The sequence below is a fragment of the Spermophilus citellus genome (assembly GCF_964194105.1).
Source record: "Spermophilus citellus genome assembly, chromosome: 11".
Taxonomy (NCBI): domain Eukaryota; kingdom Metazoa; phylum Chordata; class Mammalia; order Rodentia; family Sciuridae; genus Spermophilus; species Spermophilus citellus.
In genome coordinates, this window is record NC_138192.1 from 49,830,683 (window position 1) to 49,853,895 (window position 23,213).

Below are 23,213 nucleotides of genomic sequence, written 5' to 3' on the forward strand. Positions count from 1 at the left end.
GATTGCAAGACAGTCTCTACTTCTCTGGGCTTCTGTTTTCTACTATGCACAAAGTAAGGATTGGGCAAGGTGGTCTAACTTGAATTTTATGACTCATTAACTTGATTTGGTATGGGGAGTTTTTTTGTAGATGAAATACTAACTAGTAAGACACTCACATAAATCATCATTAGGGGTGCAGATTAGGACGACTGACCCTACAGCAAAATCTGGGTGAACTCAGTAAATCTAGAACACAGAGGCTAATGCTGACCTTCTGCACAGCACCTAAGGACATTAAATCATCTCTGGCCTTCATTGCAAAGATGGGGTAGAAACAGCTGTCCCCAAACTTCTTCTAAGGATGCAGTTACAAAACAGCATCATACCCAGCTACTGTGAGTCCCACTGAAGAAAAAAAAAAAAAAAAAACCTTTGTATTCACATAGGACAAATATTCCTGATAGTAGTAAAAATAGTTTTGCTAGGTTTTAATCGAAAGTGAAAAGGGATTCCAGAATGTTCCCTTAGAGCCACATCATCCATTGCTAATTCAGGGTGGGCCCAGTAACAAGGGTAATAAAAAATGTCCTTAGCAAATGAGAAAGAGAAATGGCAATTAAGTATATTGGCAACCCAATATGGAAGGCTTAACTCATTATAAAGATAATATAAATAATAAAAATGAAGAAAGAAAAAGATTAGAGGAAAATAGCAGTGAAACTGAAAAGTCATCCAGAAAATGAGGTTTTAACATTACTTTTTTAAAGAGTTATTATTATGCATTTAAACCAGTGGCTCTAAGGCTGAATATAAAAGTTGACAAATATGCTTGACAATGACTTTTTTAATAAATAACAAACAAAGAAAACTTGACAGTAAGTTTTAAAAGCCAAAGCAACCTACTTTGGTAAATAAATAACAGTAAAGAAAGGGAGAATTCAACGTCTGAACTAACCACCCAGTGATCTAATGGACATACACTTAGAAAATCTTAATAAAGTACAGTATGGTGAGAAAGAACTCAACTCTCTATTAGCCATGCTTATACCAATTTGTTAAAATTGGCAGGAAAAAACACCGATTTCTATACATTTGAGAAGTAATTTATGATACAATATTGAGAACAGAGTCAAACACACTGACCTGCTCACATCAGGAAATCTGATGGGAAAGTAAATAACTTGGCACTTGGGTCTGATGATGCTTTCTAGATCCTTGGGTCTGTGATCAGGAATCAGCTTCATAAATTTTCCAATGGAAGTGAGAAATGACTCCATATTAAAAACTGAGTTGAATACCACCACATCAGCCACCAGGCTTTAAAGGAAAAAAAAATAAATGCAAATGATAAACTCAGATTCATTCAGAGAATTTTTTATAAGCCTAAAACCTCTGTGTATTAATTATAGTTTACATTGTACTTCAGGATTCCAAAGAACACTTCTCAAAATGTCTCTATTAATAGATAAGTGAGTTTCATTAGTGTTGTATCATGGGAAGTTGGATTGGTGGCAACAGGGAGGAAAGACAACAGGCAAATTTAATGATTCAGTGGGATCACATGGGACTTCAAACCAAAACATGCTTCCCCATAATGCCCGGAACTTTCCACATTACCAACAATATTTAATTTAGAAAAAAAAATTTTAATTGTAGCCCATCTGCCAAGATTGAGTTTCTCTGTCAACGATATACTTTGTTTTATACTATAATATTAAGAAGGGAATGTTTGCTGGACTTCTTGCCACCTTCATTCAAGCTAGGCCGTGGTATTTTCAAAACATTTTGGTCAAAGTCTGTAAGTGTATTCTCTGCTTTAGATATTGCTTCAATAAACTGTGTTATGTTTTTATGGCACATTTCTGTAATCCCAGTGGCTCTGGAGGCTGTATCAGGAGTACCATGAGTTCAAAGCCAGCCTCCAGCCAAAGTGAGGCACTAAGCAACTCAGTAAGACCCTATCTCTAAATAAAATATAAAACAGGGCTGGGGATGTGACTCAGTGGTTTGAGTGCCCCTGAGTTCAGTCTTCAATAGCAAAAAAAAAGAAACTGTTATTTTTTTAAAGTTCTGAAATTACATGGGAAGGGTAATAGTATCTCTACAAATCAACTTATTTCTCTATATTATATTTGGGGTCATCAGAGAAGTAGACAAATTAGTGGAAATGGACTAGAAATACATATCATTTGTCCTACTCATTATATATACAATGAACACAATACCACAACTTTTAGAATTAAACAAAACAAATATACTACTGATTATTGCTTTTGACAAATAAGATTGTGCTCCTCAATATTTCACAAAAATAACATAAAAAATATTTTTATAAGAAAATGTGAGGGGGAGGTAGAAGGAGAAGGAAAGAGGAAGTACTTGGGACTGAAATGTAGCAAATTATATTCCATGCATGTATGATTTTTGTAAAGAATAAACCCCACTATTATGTATAACTATAATGTACTAATAAAAATATTAAAAAAGGAAAAGCTAAAAAAACTGAAGAGGAAAACATGAAAGCAAATTTTATGTGATATAAGCATATCGGCAGTTTTCAGATTGCCTGTAATATTTACTTGGACACGAGTGAACACAATTGAGAATCATGGATGAGCTGGATAGAACCTGAATGTGTAGTATGAATCAAACTGATTTAATAAATCACTGTTTGGATTTTTGAAAATGACTTCTTATCATTTAACCAATGATTCAGTGTCACTGGATCTCAGTGAAATGCATCCAAACACTTCCAAAAAAGGATATAGATAAACAGATACAGCAATTTTATTTCACCCCGAAAATGACAGATCAATAACACTGAAAACATTAAAGTCCATAGCAATGTAAAACACAATAAAATAAGTATCGCTTATAGATAGGATAGGAATGCCTTACCAAATCCTCAATTTCATTTATACCATATTTCCTGGGACAGCCAGATTTACTATTATTAATGCATAGTAGAATGAAAAAAATCAATGAGCAAAATCTTATCATGCCACCTCCACAATTTTCCTCCAAAATTCCTTTTGCATACAAGTTTTTTTGTTTGTTTGTTTCTTTTAAAGTTCTTACCTGGTGCAAATCTGGGGGAACAGGAATGTCTGCAACATGGATAAAACAAAGGAAAGCATAGAAGTGCTGACATGACACTAAGCAATAAGGAAACCAATATAATAATATCCCAAAAGTTGAAGGATGTTTTACAGCTAGCCTGTTTTCACCATATGTCACATATTGTAATAGCGACCCAGAGGTCATAATATACAGTTACGACATGTGTTCATAAGTCAGAGGGTTAGTGAAATCTCTGTTTAAGGTGAGTGCTTATGTCAGTCATCTTTAAAATCCTTAACTGCCACACAGTCAAGGAAGAAATCTGACAGTGCCAACAAAAGCAGAAGTCAGCAAGAAAACTAAAGAAACATTTGAGAAAGCAGGAGTCATACTTTTTGAAGAGAATCAGAACAAGACTGTTCTTGGACACTCTTATTTTTCCTCTGGACAACTGTGAGCCATTTTTTTCCCATTAAGAAGCCAAATGATGACGAAGTTCACTTCTTTCTTTCCAAGCTTGTCTATCAGTTTACCCTCTTAAGAAGAGAAATGCTGAAAAATTGTGTGCAAGCTTTTACAGACTCATTCCCTGTGAGTAAAACCAATTTCTTATAAAAGAAGGGAGGGGAGTGAGGTAAAATTTGTTTTAGATATCTGTTCTCAAAGGGCAGATAGCTAAAACCCAACCACTTACATTCTTAAAAATCTAGTCTGTGCTAAGTGAAAGACACAAAACTGTTTACAGAAATATTATTTTTGGTGCATTTGCTTCCTGATATAAATGGGTATAACTTCCATTGACTTTAAAGCCACCCATAAAAGGAAAAATAGACTTAATTTTTTTCCCCAGTGTTTTCTCAGGGGTAATAAACACACACTATCTGAAGAAAAGAATGATGCTAATTCAAGAAATCATAGGAATATTACAAATGTTTTCCATATTGATAAAGCACAAAATGATTTTATTTTCGTTTTTCAAACATATTTCCCTTTGTTTCAATATAAAATAAAGTATTTTAATTTTATTATGAAATTTTAAAACAGTTGCTTTTTTATGAGACATTTGACGTGAAGCAGTTCCACTCTATTTTGATAGCACTGCTACTTCACAATTGAAGCAGCCTGTAAAAATGATTGCAGGAAAACATTTACAAAATGCTCAAAACACAGAATTATTACCATATAGTCGTTTTCTATGTCAACTACACAATGGAACAGACTTGCAAGAGTTGAAGGTCTGCTAAAACACATCATCAATCCCAAATGCTAATAATTGTTTAAAAAGGTGAGCAAAATGTATCCAATTCCTGCCACCAAGTCCATTTGATGCCTGTAGTTACTTGAATAGGATACAACAGCAGTCCCATTTTTCTGGAGTTGTTATTAACTTCTTTCATTAACTAACCATCAGGAGATATACTTTGTTGAAGTAACAATAGAAAAGGACCCTCACCTTTGAAATGTCATGGTATTTTAAGGCTGTGTCATTTTAGAAGACTCAATGTGGGGGAAATACACACACACACACACACACACACACACACACACACACAGAAAGATTCATTTCCCATAATTTTCTGCCTTAAAAACAACCAAAAATATAGGGGAGGCAACATCTCTCAATCTATTACATTTTAATTTTTTATTTCTCTGTAAATTTCTATTTTAATTGTAGTTGAATACAGTGAAATTAATGGGTAAATGTGAGTTCACAAACTGACCTTTCTAAAAGTATGTTTTAAACAATAAATCATGGGATCAAGCGGTGAAGGTCCCTGTCAACCTTTTGATTCTATTTTAAATGTGGTGAAAAATACAGTTACATAATTAGTTCAACATATAATTAGATTGTTACATTTATGTATTTTATAAAAGGAGTAGCTGTGATCTTATATATACCAGAGAAGTATAAGCGGTTGGTACCATTAAAGTACAAACATTTGCACCTCCCTAAAGGTGTTTATAAGTATACGTAGGTTTCTTGGGCTGGGGATGTGGCTCAAGCGGTAGCACGCTCGCCTGGCATGCGTGCGGCCCGGGTTCGATCCTCAGCACCACATACCAACAAAGATGTTGTGTCTGCCAAGAACTAAAAAAATAAATAAATATTAAAAAAAAATCTCTCTCTCTCTCTCTCTCTCTCTCCTCTCTCACTCTCTCTTTAAAAAAAAAAAAAGTATACGTAGGTTTCCATATTTAAAAGCTAATCATCTATAAAGAAAAATATGGCAAAGTGGTAAATATGATGCAACCTATACCCACCATGAAAGAATTTGGTTGTAACCATATTGAAAATCCCTCTCTTGACATTTCTTGACAGGATATACCAATTGGTTCTCATGGAAGTACAGAATCTTTTTCAATTTCCCAAGGTCAGGCCGAAGGGCAGTCAGTTCCGTCAGGTTAAGTACTGAGCTTGCAAAGAGGATCCTAGGAAACAAAGAAATTAGGGTTTACTGTCCCAAGCATGCTTGAAGGGGTCATCTTTTGCCCTTTTCTCCTCTTTCCACTTCCCATCCCAAGCAAAACATATCCCCTCTAGGGACACATCAATAGTTGAGCCCTAATACCATGTAGCAGCATTCTAAGTTTTGATCTCTTAAAAAGCAGCTGCTAAGAACTATAAAAGCCCTGAATCTCATTGGTCTACTCAGCTCAGTTACTGAGAGATGCAAAAAAAGAAAAGAAAAGAAAAAAAAACCTGGATGGATTTTATTGAAAAAGGCAAGAAAAGCTCTATCTGAAGGACAAATGGAACAAAGATAAGGCTGACTGGGGAATACTTTGCTTGCCAGTTTCATTACACTTTACTTCTTTATGCAACCAACTACTGAAATTCAATATATAAGTAGGAATGGCACATGTTCATGTTTTGACATAAACCCTTTTGATTTATGCAGTAGACTTATCTAGTATGGTCTTTTTCTCTTAGCATTTTTTTCTTGCCCCCTTTTAGAGTATCCCATAATTCTTATATTTTTTTTCCTTCTCCATTACTAGACTGCTAATGGCACCAGATATACAATCTAAAAATTCCTTATATAAAGCACAGATAAGAGGTGGAAGGAAGGTTGATTCTTTGTCTTTGGATAAAATGAAACTGAAAGCATACTTCTATGCATGTTTTTAAATAAAAACAAGTATGTATTCATTCTCTCATTTCACAAGCATTTACTTAAATGTCTAGTAGGTGACATGGTCAAAACAGGAAGAACAGAAAAGATGGGGGGGGGACAGCTTAGCAGGATGAATACTGACTTACACAAAGTATCAGAGGAACAAACAGAAAGGAGTACTAATCATCTGGGACAAGCTAGGAATGTTTCCCTAATGCAATGCCTACCACAAATGGACACAAAAGAGGAAAAGAAAACCATCCCTGAGCAGCTAGAACATTCAGATGGCACAATTTTAACAGAATGCCACCTTTAGAATATAATACAGCATGTTTGACCCATAGAGCTTGAATTCCCATTCCAAAAAAGTTATGGTCAGGAAGGTTAAGGGTTTTTTTTTTTCCCTAGGATCACCCTGATAGGAAGTGGCAAAGCAGAGACTGCTGGTCTTCTAAGCCTGAAGTGCTTTTTATTACGCACTGCTCTGAATTGGTTGTGGACCACTAACATTGCAAATGCTTTTTTCTGTACTTAATAAATACAAAATATCATCCTTGTTATTAACATGATTACAACTACTATAAATCCTCCCTTGCTGACAAGCCAAATGGCTAACTTCAGGTGTTTATATGATCTGCAGCACTAGCCTTTCACACAAGAAGAATGATGACATAATGAGTGCATGTATCATAAATAGGAATTCAAGTGCCTTCTTCATGGCACACAAGAAGCACATAAGACCAAAAGCTAACAATCCCTCTTTAAGCCACATTGCTTCACTAATGTTAGGGTTTATTTCTTTAAAGTTAAAAAAAAAAAGTTATTACCAAGGAGGTGCATTTAGTTTTTAAACTGTTCAGCTAGATACAATTAAAGCAAGCAGTAAAATCATAGTCACAACATGCCCTATTTTGTTCAAAGATATCCCCATCACCACCATCAAAGTATAAGCCTTTCTAAAACTTACACTGAAAATTCTGAAATATGAAGATATTTAGTTATCTACATATCTGATCCTTAGTGAGGAAAACCACAAAACCCTAATTTCAATCAAACAATACTTTCCTTAAAGGGGAATGGATGGCATCTCGAGGGTCTACTTATTGAGTCATCTTCCTCTACTCCTATTCTCCCTGCCCCTCCTCACTACCTACGCCATTGTAAGCAATGATTCCCATTTTTAATCATTAAGTCCTGAGCAAGCTCAATGTTTTTCACACTCAAAACAGAAAAATGAATTAAATGCAGCCCCTATCTGACATTGATTACAAAGGAAAAAAATGGTACCTCTTATAATGAAGAAATTGGGTAGACACCAACTTAACCAAGTAATCGAGCAATATGATCAATAATCGGATAAGGTGGAATCATGTATTCCCAAATATGATGCACTGAGATAGGTAAAAATCATCAATGTAATATTTCTGCTGCAAATGCCTGATCTGAATTTGGCAATGAGGAAATGTTCAAACAGCTTAAAGAATAATCGAGCCGGATAACCAAAAATATCAATGTCATAAAAGAAAAAAATCTAACTTAAAGGAAAATAAAGAGTCTCCAAAACACAATCCAGTGTTTGATCATTGAGTGGAATACTGGAATAGGATAAAAACAGAAATGAAAGCCATTATCAGGGAAACAGGGAAAATATGAATATAGGCTGAAAGTAAGATTTTTATCAATCTTGAGTTTCTTAAATATAATACTTTTATTGCAGTCATCTTAGAATATTCATTTCAAATTATTTACATGTGAAGTGTCATGATGTCTGCAACTAATTCTTAAAATACTTAGTAAAAATGCTACTACTGCTAATAAATATTCATGTGTATACAACTACAAAGAGAAATGCCAAATGTACTTTAGCAATTGACTGATCTGAATGAAATTCCATATATGCAATCCATTGTCCTGTTGCAAATTTTTGGTGAGTTAGACCTTTAGAAAACTATGGACTTGGTGGGAATGTGAACTGAACAGTACTTAAGTAGAAGAAAAAAAAAATTCTACATTCCATAAAAAAAAACAAGCGCATCATATGTTTCTTGACATATCCAGTCATCAATTCGTAGGTCAAGATTTTCTTCAAAGTGAGCTATCCGTAGCAAATGTTGAGCAAAGGCAAGTCCTTCACTCCACTTTTTCTACATGCCCACTCTCCTTGCTGATGCATAATAAAGAATGAAACCTTTCAAAACAAACCTCCCAAATAAGGGAATGCACTACAGAAGAGAAATGATGACGATTTTCATAACATTAACCATTTGAGACTGCCCACTTTAACACTTCCTTCAGTTTAATTATTAAAAGAAAATCAACTGTAATTGTATAATACATCTTGAAACAGTACTCACTTATCTATCATTACTCAAGTACTTCACTTGACTTTATTATTTGTAAAATGTTGCTTAAACTGGACCACAAGCAATTCCTTAAATCTCTAGTTTGACACCCCAAAGAAATGATGAAGGTGCCCACAAAAGAAATGCAAGCATAAGCAATTTTTATTTTTCCCTCTACCATCAATTTTTAAAAGTTGATAATTACACAATGAATGGCATCAGTCAATCAGCAGCTAATCCCTAGGCTACCAATGTTCACCCTGCCTCAGGTGTTATTTAAGCAATAAATCCTAACAAGGTGTGCTTTATCATCCCACAGTGTGTCTCTGGCAGGAAAGGGCACAAGGTGATAGCAAAAACCACTAGGAACAAGATAATTCCTGACAGCTGCTGCTTGAGTGCAAGTTAAATCGAACAGTTTATCTCAGCATGAAGATGTTATAAGGTTTTATGTTTAATATTTTTAAATTAACATAAAACCCAGAGAAAGCAGTTGGACAATCTTTCACAAACATGACATACTACAATCACTGTATAAGCTGGATTAGTACTTATTACCATGCTACTACAGAATTAAGCTGTTTTTAGACCACCAAAGAGCTTTAAATTGCAACTTTTGTCTCTGTAAAAGAAACCTATATTTAAAATGTCTGCTAAATTCAAATTAATGGCTACATCATTAGCTTACCATTTCACCCAAAGTACTAGTAAGTTGGTATTATAATCGTCTAACCAAAATGGCTCTATGCTGCAAGCGTATTAGCAACATTCCCCGTATTTGGGATAGTATCCATATACATGTTTTGATTGTTTCCAGCTCACATTGTATCTATAATTTGAATCATATTTGCTTAAAGAATACAAAACAATTTAACACAATAAAATTTAAAATTAAGGATCGTACTCTTTTTTTTTTTTTTTTTTTTTTTGCTCAGTTTGAATAACCCAGTTGTCTGCTTTTCACCCTATTTCTATGTAAAAAGAGATGCCAAAATATACCTAAGTCCTGTAGGAGTGTGAGCATTATTATCAAGATGCTAGTTTTATATCTTAAACAGTATGGAAGGAAGTGAAATAAAAACACAGAGGGCACACATTCAATATTCCAGCCACTGCCCATACAATCTAGTAGTGACCCTTCATGGGCTAGGTTATCTCACTCTTGCCCCTTGAAATCTTTACAACAGGCCCCCTCCTCCCTGAAACCATTTATCACATAAGTGAAAAGAGTATATGATTTAACACAGATAACAGTTTGAGCTGTGTAACTCATCTTAAATACTTTTTTTGTATGGCTTCAGCAGCCCTTTGACAAAAGAGCCAATTCTTCCAGCTGTGCCACTTTGTTCAATAACCTAAACTCACAATATGGATTCATGTTGTTCAGCCTCATTACCAAAGTTTTTGTTCTTTCCTTCTCTCTCTTGGGTTCTTGTTTGTTAATACCTACTCTGCAGGATCCTAGCTTCTATACTTTCTGTGATGATGGAAAAGTTTTCTAACTCTACTGTCAATATATAACGAGCTACATATAGCAATGAGTACTTTCAATGTAGCCAGTATAGTTCAGGAACTAATTCCTTATTAATTTGATCTGGTTAATTTAAGTTTAAATTTAAATGAATAGTCATATGTTACTATTGGCTACCATATAGGAAAGCACAGCCCTAGATAGCCCAGCTTTCCTTAACCATCTCTCTTTTATCCATGGAACCCTAAATGCAATTGTTTGCCTAACTGATTTTTCTGAGCAGATCTTTGACCCACTTGTGATAACCTAATTTCTAAGTTTCTCTTGATTACTTCAGTTTTGACTACCAAGCTCTCCAATCCTGAAAGACACTACATTGTTTTCTTGTAATGATTAAAAAGTACATACCCCTTACAAAAAAATGTTTTAAGTACAAAAAACTGCAAATTAAGTGAATGACACCTATAATCAGCCCAAAGAGGGGTAGCCACTATTCACATTTTGGTGCTTATCTAGCAAATATATGTTAAACACCTACTGTTTACAAGGTACTAGGCTAAATGAAAAATAAATACTAAGCAAGAAGAAAACTATCAGGCCGAGGAATGAAGACCAAGGACACCAGAACACTTTGTTCAGTCAAGAAGTGGCCAGAGGTGAGGCTGAAGAAGTACATGATCCCTTGTTAGGATATGAAAATTGTGGATTTTATGATAAAAGTAATGGAAAGAGACAAAAGACTTTTAAGTTAGAAAATGACATAAATAGATATGAACTTTGGGTGCATTTAATTTTATTATTTTTAGTTTATAATAGGTATATCTATTTTATAGACTTTGTTTTGATTTTAACTCTTAAGAATATGTTGTTTTACCATGTTGAAAATACTTCTAAATCATGATTTTTAATAGATTTGACTACATGGAATATAATAGTATCTTCAAGAAGGGTATGATTTTTATATTCATATGTTTACAAAGTTTTGCAAAATCTTCTATATTTCCATTACTTTTGTTTAAGTATTTTATAAGATTTTTTAAGATACTTTTTTTTTAAAGAGAGAGTGAGAGAGGAGAGAGGGAGAGAGAGAGAGAGAGAGAGAGAGAGAGAGAGAGAGAGAGAGAGAATTTTTTTAATATTTATTTTTTAGTTCTCGGCGGACACAACATCTTTGTTGGTATGTGGTGCTGAGGATCGAACCCGGGCCGCACGCATGCCAGGCGAGCGCGCTACCGCTTGAGCCACATCCCCAGCCCAAGATTACTTTTTAATACTGGAAAACTTTACTCTGGCTACTATATGGAAAACATATTGCAGAGAGTTGTGGGAAGACAATAAGGAGAAAAGAAATGATAATGGCTTTGACTAAGATGTCTAGGGCTGAGGGTGATGTCCAATGGCCTGCCTGGGTTTTCTGATAAAACTGTAGGGGAAGAGTATGATTGCTTTCTTCACTTTATTACTCAAAAGAGTATCTTGCCAGTGCTTCAATATAACAGGAACTCAATGAAACATACATACATACATAAATGAAAATCACTCTCACACATTTCAAAAGTCTTTGGAGTCAACATATTGTTTAATTCATGAAAGCTGTCTAGGAATACAACTGAATTCTAATATTCATTAGTCATCATTATACTAAATTCATCCATACACAAAATTAACACAAAATTGTGCTTTAATTGTCAGCTTCTTCATTTTAATTAGAACATTTCTACTGCATGTTTAAATGCTATGGATTTTCAAAAACTTTTAAGAACACTAAATAAGAAAATGCTTTCATTTGCTAAACAACTAAAACATAATATGGAAGTCTTATCTAAAAGAAAAGGAAACACAGTCATTTGATTCCTTAGGTTCTTGTGATGGGTAATTTATAGGTTGTTAAAAAAAGAGAATCCAGTTTCCCCCAAACTGTCTTATAGTATGAAATGGCATTACTTAATCAGGCAGTTTTGCTTTTCTCTACCATATAATTTTCCCATCGTGTACTTACTATGATGGCACAGTGGACAAAAGGGTACTGTGTAAAAAGCACTTGACAAGAAGGCAAGGAATCAAGCTGTGTAGATATAACCTGCCCCTAGGAAATAACTCCAGCACAAAATTGGTTTCTTAACATCTATCTACTGCATGCTTAAAAGGACAAATTATGTAATACTTGTTGAGCTTCTTTAGCTAAAGGTGCCACTTAAATACAGGTGTCTCTTAAATTAGTTCAGCAACCTCTTAAGTCTTTTAATTCCTGATGTCTGGCACAGTGCCTAATCCATAAAAGACACTCTGCAATTGTTCCTAACAAGAAAGTAAGAGAGAGGAAGAGAGGGTAGGCTTACTATTGAGGGAAAAAAAAAATCTGTAAGTTTAAATATTTTACTGCATTCATTTAAATATTTTTAATGTATGTGCTCATTTCTTTGTGGCCTGGAATTCATTACTAAGAGTTTTGGTGTGTGTGTGTGTGTGTGTGTGTGTGTTTAATAAGATCAAGGTAATATGATCCACTTGGAAGATTTTTAGATATATCTATTTCAAACCTTCTATCAAATAAGTTAACAAGTCAGAGTATTGTGAAGTCTCTCTTGACTTGAGAATGTAAGAAGTACCAGATATCACCCTGTTAAAAAACAGTTGACAATATAATTGGTAAAACAAGTCATAAATTCAGGAAACATTAAATAGTATTTAACAAGATAAGTGACAGCTCTGTTCTGCACACACACACACACACACACACACACAAAAGTGTCACAAAGCAGTGAACAAAGGTGGAGACACTAAATGCTATGGCAGTTCAGAGGAAGGGAAAAAACAAAGAAGAGTGAAAAAAACAGGATATCTCAGGATTTGGGGGAGGCACAGGAAGATTAGTCCTGAGGTCTCTGGTGTAAAGGGCAGAGATATTTGAATAAGTTAGACAAGAGAAAAATAAATGGCTGAAGTTACATTTTGAAATGAAAAATAAGAAAGATAAGCAATCAGATAAAATTGGAAAGGTAGTCTTCCAACAGACCTGAAGGCAAGATAAGTTTATACTTTATCCATTAGCAATATAGTGACCACTGGTACATTTATTATTATACTAAAATTCTCTATTTCTTCTCATTCTTAATTAAATGGTTTATCAATTCTTATTTGCCATGAAAAATGGTAGTAAAATGAGAAAAATAAAGAATCAAATAAAATACCATCATCAGTCATTACCACACTTAAATAAGGGAAGTGGCTTCTAAAATATCCAGATACAGAAGAGGTAAAACAAGTTCACTTAAAATCATGGCTCTCCTCATCACTTTTTTCTTTCTTTCTTTTTTTTTTTTTTCATTCCCTATCAACTGGGGATTGAACTCAGGGTCATCTTACCACTTTGCTACATCCTGTCCTTTTCATTTTTTATTTTGAGATACAGTCTCTTAAGTTACTGAGGTTGGCCTTGAGTTTGTAATCCTCCCATCTCAGCCTCTGACTTGCTGGGATTACAGATGTATACCATTACACCTAACTTCCATAGTCACTTTTTGATAATGAATTCCTTAAGCCACCATAATATTCTGGTGTTGCTTATAATTTTTAAGGAAAAAAGGCAACCAAATATCACGCCAGAATCTTCCTGTACATTACCTTACTCAATCTTCTCCACCACCACCCTAATAGTGATGTCCCTGGTTTACTGATCAAGAAGTTAAAACACAAAAGGTTTATTTAAATGCTAAGAGATGTGTTTCACATCCAAGTGGTGGACAGCCAAAGTCTGTACTTTTTTCCCCATACTTATTATGAATCATCTCACTCCTGAATGTTTTTATGTTAACTGTACTTAACAAAGTCTGTGTTTGAAAAATAAAAGAATGTAAAGGGTGTAAAAAAAGAACTAGGCTAACCTGAATTATTTTATTTCCTCTTTGAGTTATCACATATTTGCTAACTAACTAGACTGCTCAGTAGGAGTACAAACTGTGGAGAGGAGAATGACCATCAATGCAGGCTTGCCTAAGGAGATGCCCTCTGGGCAAGATCTTAAATAACACAAAGGAGTCCACCTACTAAAATACCATGGGGGTAGTCAGGACAATGAGTTAGGCACTTGCTGGCACTGCAAGTGAAGAAAGAAACAAATGTCTGGTATGGTAATTAAAAGGGAGCACCTATTGGTGACTCAATGGGTTATAGCTTCCATATACTAATAAGTAGTGACAATAATCCTTATCACAAATGAAGAGAACAAATCATAGGCTGCAGTAGAGGTAAATACAGAGACAGGTTTTACAAATGCTAAATATCAGGAGAAAGCCCAGTAGTAACTAAAGATAATGGATAATAAGCTAATAAAAGAAAATGCACTGGAGAATGGAGTAAAACAAAGAGCGTGGTCACAAAATATGTCTATTAAAAATGTGGGTTCTGGTTTGTTAGATAATTTTACATATCTCTTTTACAGGTTTCCTCAATAATTTACCTTATCTTAGATCCTCCTTTTAAATTATGTAGTCCTTGATGAGATAAATTAAATGTGTTATTCTTTACTTTAGTATCCTACAGTTTCCCTAGCATAGCACTTATCACCCTTAGGGCAGGCCCTCTATCATTCCTGTTCCCTATCCTACTCAGGTGCTGAATAGCTGTCCAAATAAGTGAATGAGGGCTGGGGATATGGCTCAAGCGGTAGCGTGCTCGCTTGGCATGCGTGCATGCGTGCATGCGTGCGGCCGGGGTTCGATCCTCAGCACCACATACAAACTAAAAAAATAAATAAATATTGAAAAAATTTCTCTCTCTCTCTCTCTCTCTCTCTCTCTCTCTCTCAAAAAAAAAAAAATAAGTGAATGAATGAGTTAAGCATTCCTTTCCCCAATGACACTGAGAAAATGAAAATGGCTGATTCAAGATTTATAATAAAGAGTTCTCCTACTGTTAATAAAACACATGGGAGCTAGGTATGGTGATACACGCCTGTAATTCCAGCTACTTGGGAGACTGAGGCAGGAGGATCACCAGACCTGGGCAACTTAAAAAGAACCCATCTCAAAATATAAAATAAAAGGGCTGGGAATGTAGCTCAGTGTCAGAGTGCCACTGGTTTTAATCCTCAATATGCAAAAAAAAAAAAAAAAAAAAAAAAGAAGCATAAATGCCCCATCTTACTTGAGCACCCAACAGGATTCTAGGAAGTTTTATTTGATGTCATTTTAGACGAAGCCCATTACTTTCTTCTTAGGGTTCCTAATAATATTTCAAGTACTGTTCTCCATTTTACCATTCTAATATATGAAGTACTCAAGATCCGATCCAAAGAAAAGGAACTCATGGGGAAAGGAAGGTGTCAACCTGGTACAAAGATCAGAAATGTACAATATCATGATAATAGTTTCTGTCATCTTCAGGGATTCATGATCGTCATCCTTGAAGAAGCAAGTTGATTAACATGCAAAGAGCATCTAACTTGCTGAGTGTGCTGGGAACACTTCATATGGTGTTTTATCTCCATAAACTAATATAATTAGTATGTGAAATATTTATAATTCATCTCATGATTAATCTATTGTAGAAAACTATTCCTTAACAGCAGCATATCATTTTATATTGGAATGTTCTTTGCCCTTTAGTTCATGCCACTTGTGAGTCTCTGGAGTACATTTCTAAACACTATAAGTCAGAAGACTGGAGACCCAAGGTAATGGACACAAGTTCTATCATCCTGCCACCTGCAATGTCTAAGTTACACATATATAAGAACACAGTGACCAGTCTAGCCAGAATGCTGTCACTCAAATAGATAGAGAAAACTCAGCTCAGGCACAAGCCTTGGGGGAAAGAGCACAGGTAAGAAAAAGGCTTTTGGACACTATCTCCATTTAAGCTTGAGTATTATGACACAGTAATAATTAAAATAAGCATAACATGAATAACAACAACAACAACAACAATAATAATGTCTGCTTCCTGGCACATCAACTAAGCTATTCCTGACAATCAAGCAGAGAAACTTACTTGGTCCCCAAGTAACAACTGAGCTAACAAGGGAAAATATGGTGACTTGCTATTTACTGGGTCACTTCTAAAACTATCAAACACAAAACAAAATATTTTATAAATATTCAGTCTTTTTATAATAGGTCCAAGATCTAAATTTTTCAGTGCTTATCAGAATTAGCTTTAAACTTGCTTCCCAGAATGCTTTACTCTATTGTTTTACTGTTTGATTCGCAACACTTTTTGTTATGCTTTTCAAAGATTATCTCTGTGTTTTGATTATTCCTCCTGTGTTTGTTTTGGCAAGTCCATGACAGTTCTTTGAAATAATCCCCAAATTTGGTGCTTAATATGCCATTAGGAGAAATATTTCCTGCAAATAATTGAGTATCCCCAGTGTTTTGCTATTTTACACATCACTTGCATCATAAGAGTATCATTAGATAATTAATTACAAAAGTCAAAGCTAACAAAGTATACTGTAAACAGTAGGCACTCAAGAAATGCTTGAGGATCAAGTTTTCAATAATACAGTATATCTTCAAGTGAAAAGAATTCAAAAGTTTGAGTCCCAGGACTGTGTCCAGGTCTTTTATACTCTTATTTTAAACACATTTCTTATTATAAACTTTGATTTGCTAAATCCTGTGAAAATTCTAATTTTAATTACTTAGTCTATATCACAAAATGGAAACATTTGAAAGCTAACGTTTTTAAAAGATCAAATGGGATAAATTAAAAATTAAATGTCTCGTATCTGTGATTATAAGCGAAACAAAAATATTTTTTAAAAAATATGCTTTCCTTGACCACAACTCAAATAATTATTCCCTTTTTAAAGTAATTTATAGACACATAGAGGTGAAAACAGATGAAAAGTCCAAAGTTCAATCTATATAATACTGTTAGGATGATCTTAAATGATGCATCGGTGTGATTCTACACAGCCTACATCATGTAGCTTCTTTCTGAGATGCATTTCTCTTAGTCCCACCTAACACAGCTTACTAGATTTCAAACTCACACATACCCAGCAAGAAGGAACTATGTTCACATTTCCTAGGTCACACTTCCTTACCAAGTGACTGAGCACAAAAGGAGGTCACCTGCCTCAGATCCAACAGTTAAGGCAAAACTGGAGCCCATACAGTTAGTAAAAGAAAGGAGACCATAGTGGTTGCTCGTGGGTGTGGTTTCCTAATTCCAATCAGAGGAAGCAACTTAAAGTTAGAAGTTTGTATGAAACATTCTCCACTTAAATGAAGAAAAAGTCTGTTCATCCACAAAAAAAAAAAAAAAAAAAAAAAACACTCAGAGGGGCTGGGGATGTGGCTCAAGCAGTAGCACGCTCGCCTGGCATGCACAGGGCGCTGAGTTCGATCCTCAGCACCACATAAAAATAAAAAATAAATAAATAAATAAAGATGTTGGGTACACCAAATAAATATTAAAAAATTCTCTCTCTCTCTCTCTCTCTCTCTCTCTCTCTCTCTCTCTCTCAAAAAAAAAAAAAAAGCACTTAGATCATGTTTGATCCCTGCCCTCCATTCAATGTGGACAAAAGTACTTGAATATGAGTATAAATGTACTAGAGATTCACTACAGATATCCCCTGTTATCTGAATGTCCCATTGCCTACATCCAAGGATCACACACCGGAGAATCATGTGTCCTGGGTCATAATGGCAGAAAAGAGCCATTAATGACATGTGAGACATTTACATATAGTCCCCAGCATGGAGGAGGCTACCCTTCTGAGTCAGTCCTGTCCTTCCTTCCTGGTCCTCTCCTTGTACAAAATGGTCTGAATGCCAGGAAATATGCAAAATGCCATGAGAGAAGCAAGACAGGCACTCAGACTTGGCCTCCACATGAGACATACATTAAAAGATGAATATCTAGTCATGTGAATGTTAAAAACAAAGATTGGGAAAGGGGTCATGTGTGCATGTCTATTAATACTGGAAAGGCAAAGCAAATACCTGCAATCTATATATCCACATTCAATTGAATTAAGCAACTATTTAACATGAATATATGCATAAATATATATGCATAGCACATATATGATTATTATGTATTATATATACATACATATGTGTGTGTCTATTTGATAAAGGATAAAAACATAAACTAGACTTGATATCTTCTAGCTCTTTGTCTTTGCAATCTGAAATATACATAAATGGCTGAAATTATATGATAGCAAAACTTTCATATTCCAAATTCTTAAATACTTCCAATTTTGTTTAATTCCCAAATTTATATATACTGATATAAGTACCCACTGTTAGGGTGATGGCAGCTTGTTGCAAATGAATTTTTTGATAAACTGCTTCTTTACTAAGTCCCTATATTTAAATATACTCAGATGGGACCTTCTAGTAACTTCTTTGTAATAATAACTCCTTGTCTTGAAAAACACTTTCAAAGAAATTTTAGTATTTTCCCACTCCATAGGAATCAGTAACAAGGCGAGATTCTCCCAAGAATATTCCAACAGTCCTTGAAAAACTAAGACTGTCACAAAACCTGAGCATCTGGCAACTCTGCCACCATGAAGTATCCATATGGAAGAGACCAAAATGTGTCAAAGTACCCAAAACGATTTTGGATAGTGTAGAAGATAGAATAAATAATTCAGTATCGTCAACACTTTCAACAGCAGGTACTGAGTATGCTACCTGCTTCTATAATGTGCCAGAATGCAACATAAGTGTGTGAGTCTCTGTGTGTACGTGTGTGAGAGAGAAAGGCAAAGAATATCAGTATACATGAGGCTAAAAATTATTTTTGTAGAGAAATATTCCTTAGGTAGTTCTCTTTGCAGAGACAGCAGATCTCTGTAAGAACACGTTTACAGATATTCAGAAGAAAAAATGAAGCCAATAAAAACTTATATTTAAAATAAATATAGCAGCACATATATTACCTCAGAGTCAATGAAAAAAAAAACTGCATTAACGTAACATTATGGTTGAAATTGTATGTGCAAAAAAGTCAAAAAATCCAAAATTATGGTTCCCTCAGCAACTATAACCATGTCCTCATGCATATGAGTATTTTGCATTATTGTAATGATGATACATTTCAGCCTTAATATCAGTTTATGCAATGTGACTGAATTAGGATTCTTCTGGGAACTATAACTTTAAATTTCTGGACTTTGGTGAATGTAAAATCTTAACTATAAAACTATATTAATATAGGGTGGGGCTTTGCATTTTATTTTCTGGCATTTAAGAAAAAAAGCCATAAAAAGTGAATGGTTGACAACATTAAAGTAGCAAAAGATTGGTTGATTTCTATTAATACAAAAAGGATTTGATAGTCTAATTCCTTAAAATATGGACATACTACAAAAAGAAATTTCCTTCTGAAGATGACTCAAAGAATAGGAAAGATACCCTTTTAGGAATGAGTAAATCTACTTTTATAAAATTTTAGTTTCTGATTAGAAGGCAATTTCATTCAACTATATTTTAACATGGATAAAAATAAAAATGCCTGAAATATTCTCTGCACACATATTCCTACATCTTATCAAGGAAAAAAAGAGTATTAAAATGGTTCCTTATATTTTCAATAAAGAGGAACTGGTTGGAAGCCACTATTCCTACTTGCACAAGTAACATGGAAGGACGAAAACTGTAAAATAAAGTTACATTACTTCAACAATCATTTTGTTTTTTACTCCAGGGATGAGGCTGATTCAAATATGATTCAGAAATGAAAAGAAACAGAAATGCAATGATCAAGTGAATCTCAAGAAAGGGGTAACCATACTTCTGCAATAACTTGAAGTGTTACACAACACGGAGTAGTTCAAAGACTAAGAATGACGTGATGAATTCTCAAAAGATTCACAACCACACTTGTGTGAGGGGAAATTACAAATGCTTTCATGAAGTGAAATTTTCAAAGGGCCTCACAAATCAGGAGTTCTTCAAAAAAAGGGAAAAATCTTAGATATAAGAGTCTGTGGAAAGATCTAGAAGACCAAATCTCTAACACCTCTTAGGAGAATGAGATTGGCTGAAGGGTAGAAGATTCATGGAGGAGTCATGTGAAAGGAGAAGTTGCAAATGCAGATTAAGTATAGACTGTAGAGGACCTTCAATGCAAGGCTGACAAATTCTGAATGCAACATGGAGGCAGGGCCAAGGGGTTACTGAAAGTTCAGGCTACATACATTTTGGGAGGAGAGAAACAAAAATCAAAAATATCAAAAAAATTAAAATCCATAACAGCAAGATATAAGATATTAAAGGACGATGGAAGAATAGTTATGAGATTATCATAATAATCCCAACAAGCTAAAATGAAAGCCTGAAGAAATCTGATTACAAAAAAAAGAAAAGGTACTTTCAAGATTCTGAAATGTGAAGATTAGAAAGATCATTCCATCAATAAAAAATATAAAAATCAAAGTTGTTGTCTCTTGTATGAAAAATGAATAATTAGCAAATCCTATATTTAAAGTATCAGGAGCTATAGAAACAAGCATTCCTCCTTCTTCACTTCCCCAACCCTTTTTGTATTTTCTTTTTTTTTTTTGTTTTCTTGTTTTTTGTTTTTAGGAATTTGCAGGAAGACAGAGATGCATTGAGTTGCTAAGTGCCTCTCTAACTTGCTGAAACTGCCTTTGAACTCACAATCTACCCTGCCTCCGCCTCCCCAGTCATTGGGATTGCAGGCATGTGCCACTGCATCCCTCAACAAACATTCCTTATCAAATAAATACATAAATAGCATTAGAAATATAGTCCAGAAGACACTGATTATAACAATGAAAACAGTACTATTTGTTATACTTACCTAAATTGCAGCCAGTTAGTTTCACTATCCCTTTTCATCCTTCTAGGATTGATACCCACGTTAGCTGTACAAATTAGAAAATCTAGGCTCAAAAAAGGATGACTTCTCAAAACTTACATGGGAACTAAATGACAAAGTCAGATTGAAGACATGTATTTTGGCACCTTTGGTACAGAAATCATTCTGAAGTTAAGGAAAAGATGATCAAGAAAATAGAGAAAAGATATGTGAGATGGATGCAGAACCACAGCAAAAACCTAAGACTTACAGTAGAGACTGTTCAATAGCCCAACAGAAGACTAAAGAAGCTTGTCAAGTGTTACAGAGTGAGGCACTCAACAGGTATTCAATATACTTCTGTCACATCAATAGCAAAAGAGGAGATAGTACTAAATAAGATCACTCTATCTGTGATAAACAGATGAAATAGTTTCTCAAACTTTTTTTCTTTAAAGAATCCAGTGTTCTCAAAAGAATTCTTAGATAAAACTCTGATATGCAAAATACATAAAAATACCCTGAGTATAGCAGGAATTGATGGTCTGGAACTCTACCTAATTCAACCTCTTTTCCCTTCCTTTGACAATCTTTTCTTTGTCAAAATTAGAGTGGTACCTGATAAAACTCCATGCAACCCAGAGAAGATGCTGGAAATCCTCTAAGTTAGTCATTAGTATTACATAATTTTGGATTTCTTGAGTGGAAAGACAAGGCAAACTTTAGCTGAACACTAGCTAAAATCAAGCATCAATCTCTCTAGATTTGATTCTTACTGGTCTCTCTGTTGCCATATTTTTCTACTAGCTTTACTTTGTTCTTGGATTTCTCTAAGCCAACACCTTTCCTTGATTAAAATCTATATCATCAGATCACTTGCATAGGATCATTGTATGGAATGGAACAGCACATTTAATTGAGTCAATTGTCTGTGACTGTCTTGCTTCAGTACCCTGTTGCAAAACGTCCCCATTTGTTGCATCCTGTAAGTAACTGGCCATGCCATATTACTTCACATATAAGTCAGAAAAACAATCATGTAACACAAGGAGGTTAAAATTCACTAAGTGAATGCCCAAATTTGATGTCAGATCAAAGTAGTTTTTGTGTTCTAATCATTTTATAGATCTGGCCAATATTTACATATATGGTTAGAGAGGAAAGGAACTGAACATCTTGGAGTTTAAAAGATGAATGGTCAATCCTGTTTTAATAACAAACTTGGCAACATTGTTCCATTTTTTTATATAAATTGTAAATGAAAAATCCAGTCCAACTGAATAGTAAAAACAGTAATCATTAAAAAAACAGCTCAACTAATAAAAACAGTAACCATTATAAGATTTTATTATAGCAATACCTTTGCACAGATATAAAGCAATATATAAAGAAAATCAAAGCCTGATTCTTGGGTGGAAATTCATCAGTAAGTAGAATAAATGAGAAAACTCAAAGGCAGTTCACCATAGAATATTTATGCAACTCCAATTTTAATTCAGTGGGTATTGATGGACTCTTCTATTTCATATGCTACAGTTGTGTTACACCTAGATAAGACATGCACTACATCTAGAGACTTCACAGCACAAAGAAGCCTGGACGTAAAACAAAGAGTTACTCCTTTACTTCAAGTGATAAATAGTTCATTTGCAAAAAAGGATCTGAATATATCTAACAAAACTGAGTGAATTAGATAGAATGTAGCTACATGTAAGGTCGGGCTGGTGACACACATCTATAATCCCAGCTACTCAGGAAGCTGAGGCAAGAAGATCTGAAGTTCAATGCCAGCCTCAACAACTTAGTGAAACCCTGTCCAAAATAAAAGATTAAAATAAAGCTGGGGGTGGGGGTGGGGGGTGCAGTACAGTGAACTGTAAAGCACCCCTGAGTTCAGTCCCTAGTACAAAAAAAAAATTAAATAAAATAAAGTAAATGAAAATAGCTAAACACAGTAGAATTTTTATTTTACTCTCAATTTTACACAGTAATTTGCTTCAGGAGAAACCATGCTCACATTGTTCTGGGTTGACCCAGGCCTCTGCAAAAGAGGCAAATAAGGAAAGAGAAGAGAGATAAGCAGACATCTCATCCCAGGGCAGAATACACTCAAGGAAACAAAAGCAGACAGAGCAACTGCCATCAGAGAAATAGTAGGTCAATAAAAGAACTAGATCCAAAGAGTCTAACTTGGTCAAGACACTAGTTGAAGTATGTGAAGAAATCAAAAGAACAAAACAATTTTAAGGAGAAATCTCATCCAAAATTCAGGGGGTGACTCCAGAAAATCTTAAGACAGATGTCAAACACTAACCTTGACTGGCAATATGCAGAGAGTAGAACCGACAGGAAGTACGAAAGGTACCAAAGGCCCAGGAGGGTCCTCCTAAGATGGAACAGAACAGCTAGAGGAAAAGAAAAATAAAAGACAAAGACGACGACGACAAAACATGG

General features: G+C 34.6%; 1 protein-coding gene across 5 annotated transcripts in view; it reads right to left on the bottom strand.

Moving 5' to 3' along the window:
- The window catches only part of GTDC1 (glycosyltransferase like domain containing 1), a 397,042-nt gene that overhangs the window by 200,482 nt on the left and 173,347 nt on the right, over nucleotides 1-23,213 (bottom strand). For 4 of the 5 annotated variants that reach the window (XM_081261471.1, XM_081261473.1, XM_081261470.1 and 1 more), the window contains 2 exons: nucleotides 5,305-5,472; nucleotides 1,126-1,299 (listed from right to left, as the gene is read on the bottom strand). In XM_081261471.1, coding sequence (XP_081117597.1) covers nucleotides 1,126-1,259 — 134 coding nt within the window. In that variant the 5' untranslated portion in view covers nucleotides 1,260-1,299; nucleotides 5,305-5,472. Of the gene's footprint in view, nucleotides 1-1,125; nucleotides 1,300-5,304; nucleotides 5,473-12,135; nucleotides 12,263-23,213 lie in introns of those variants that run through there. The other variant, XM_081261472.1, reaches the window with a different exon arrangement.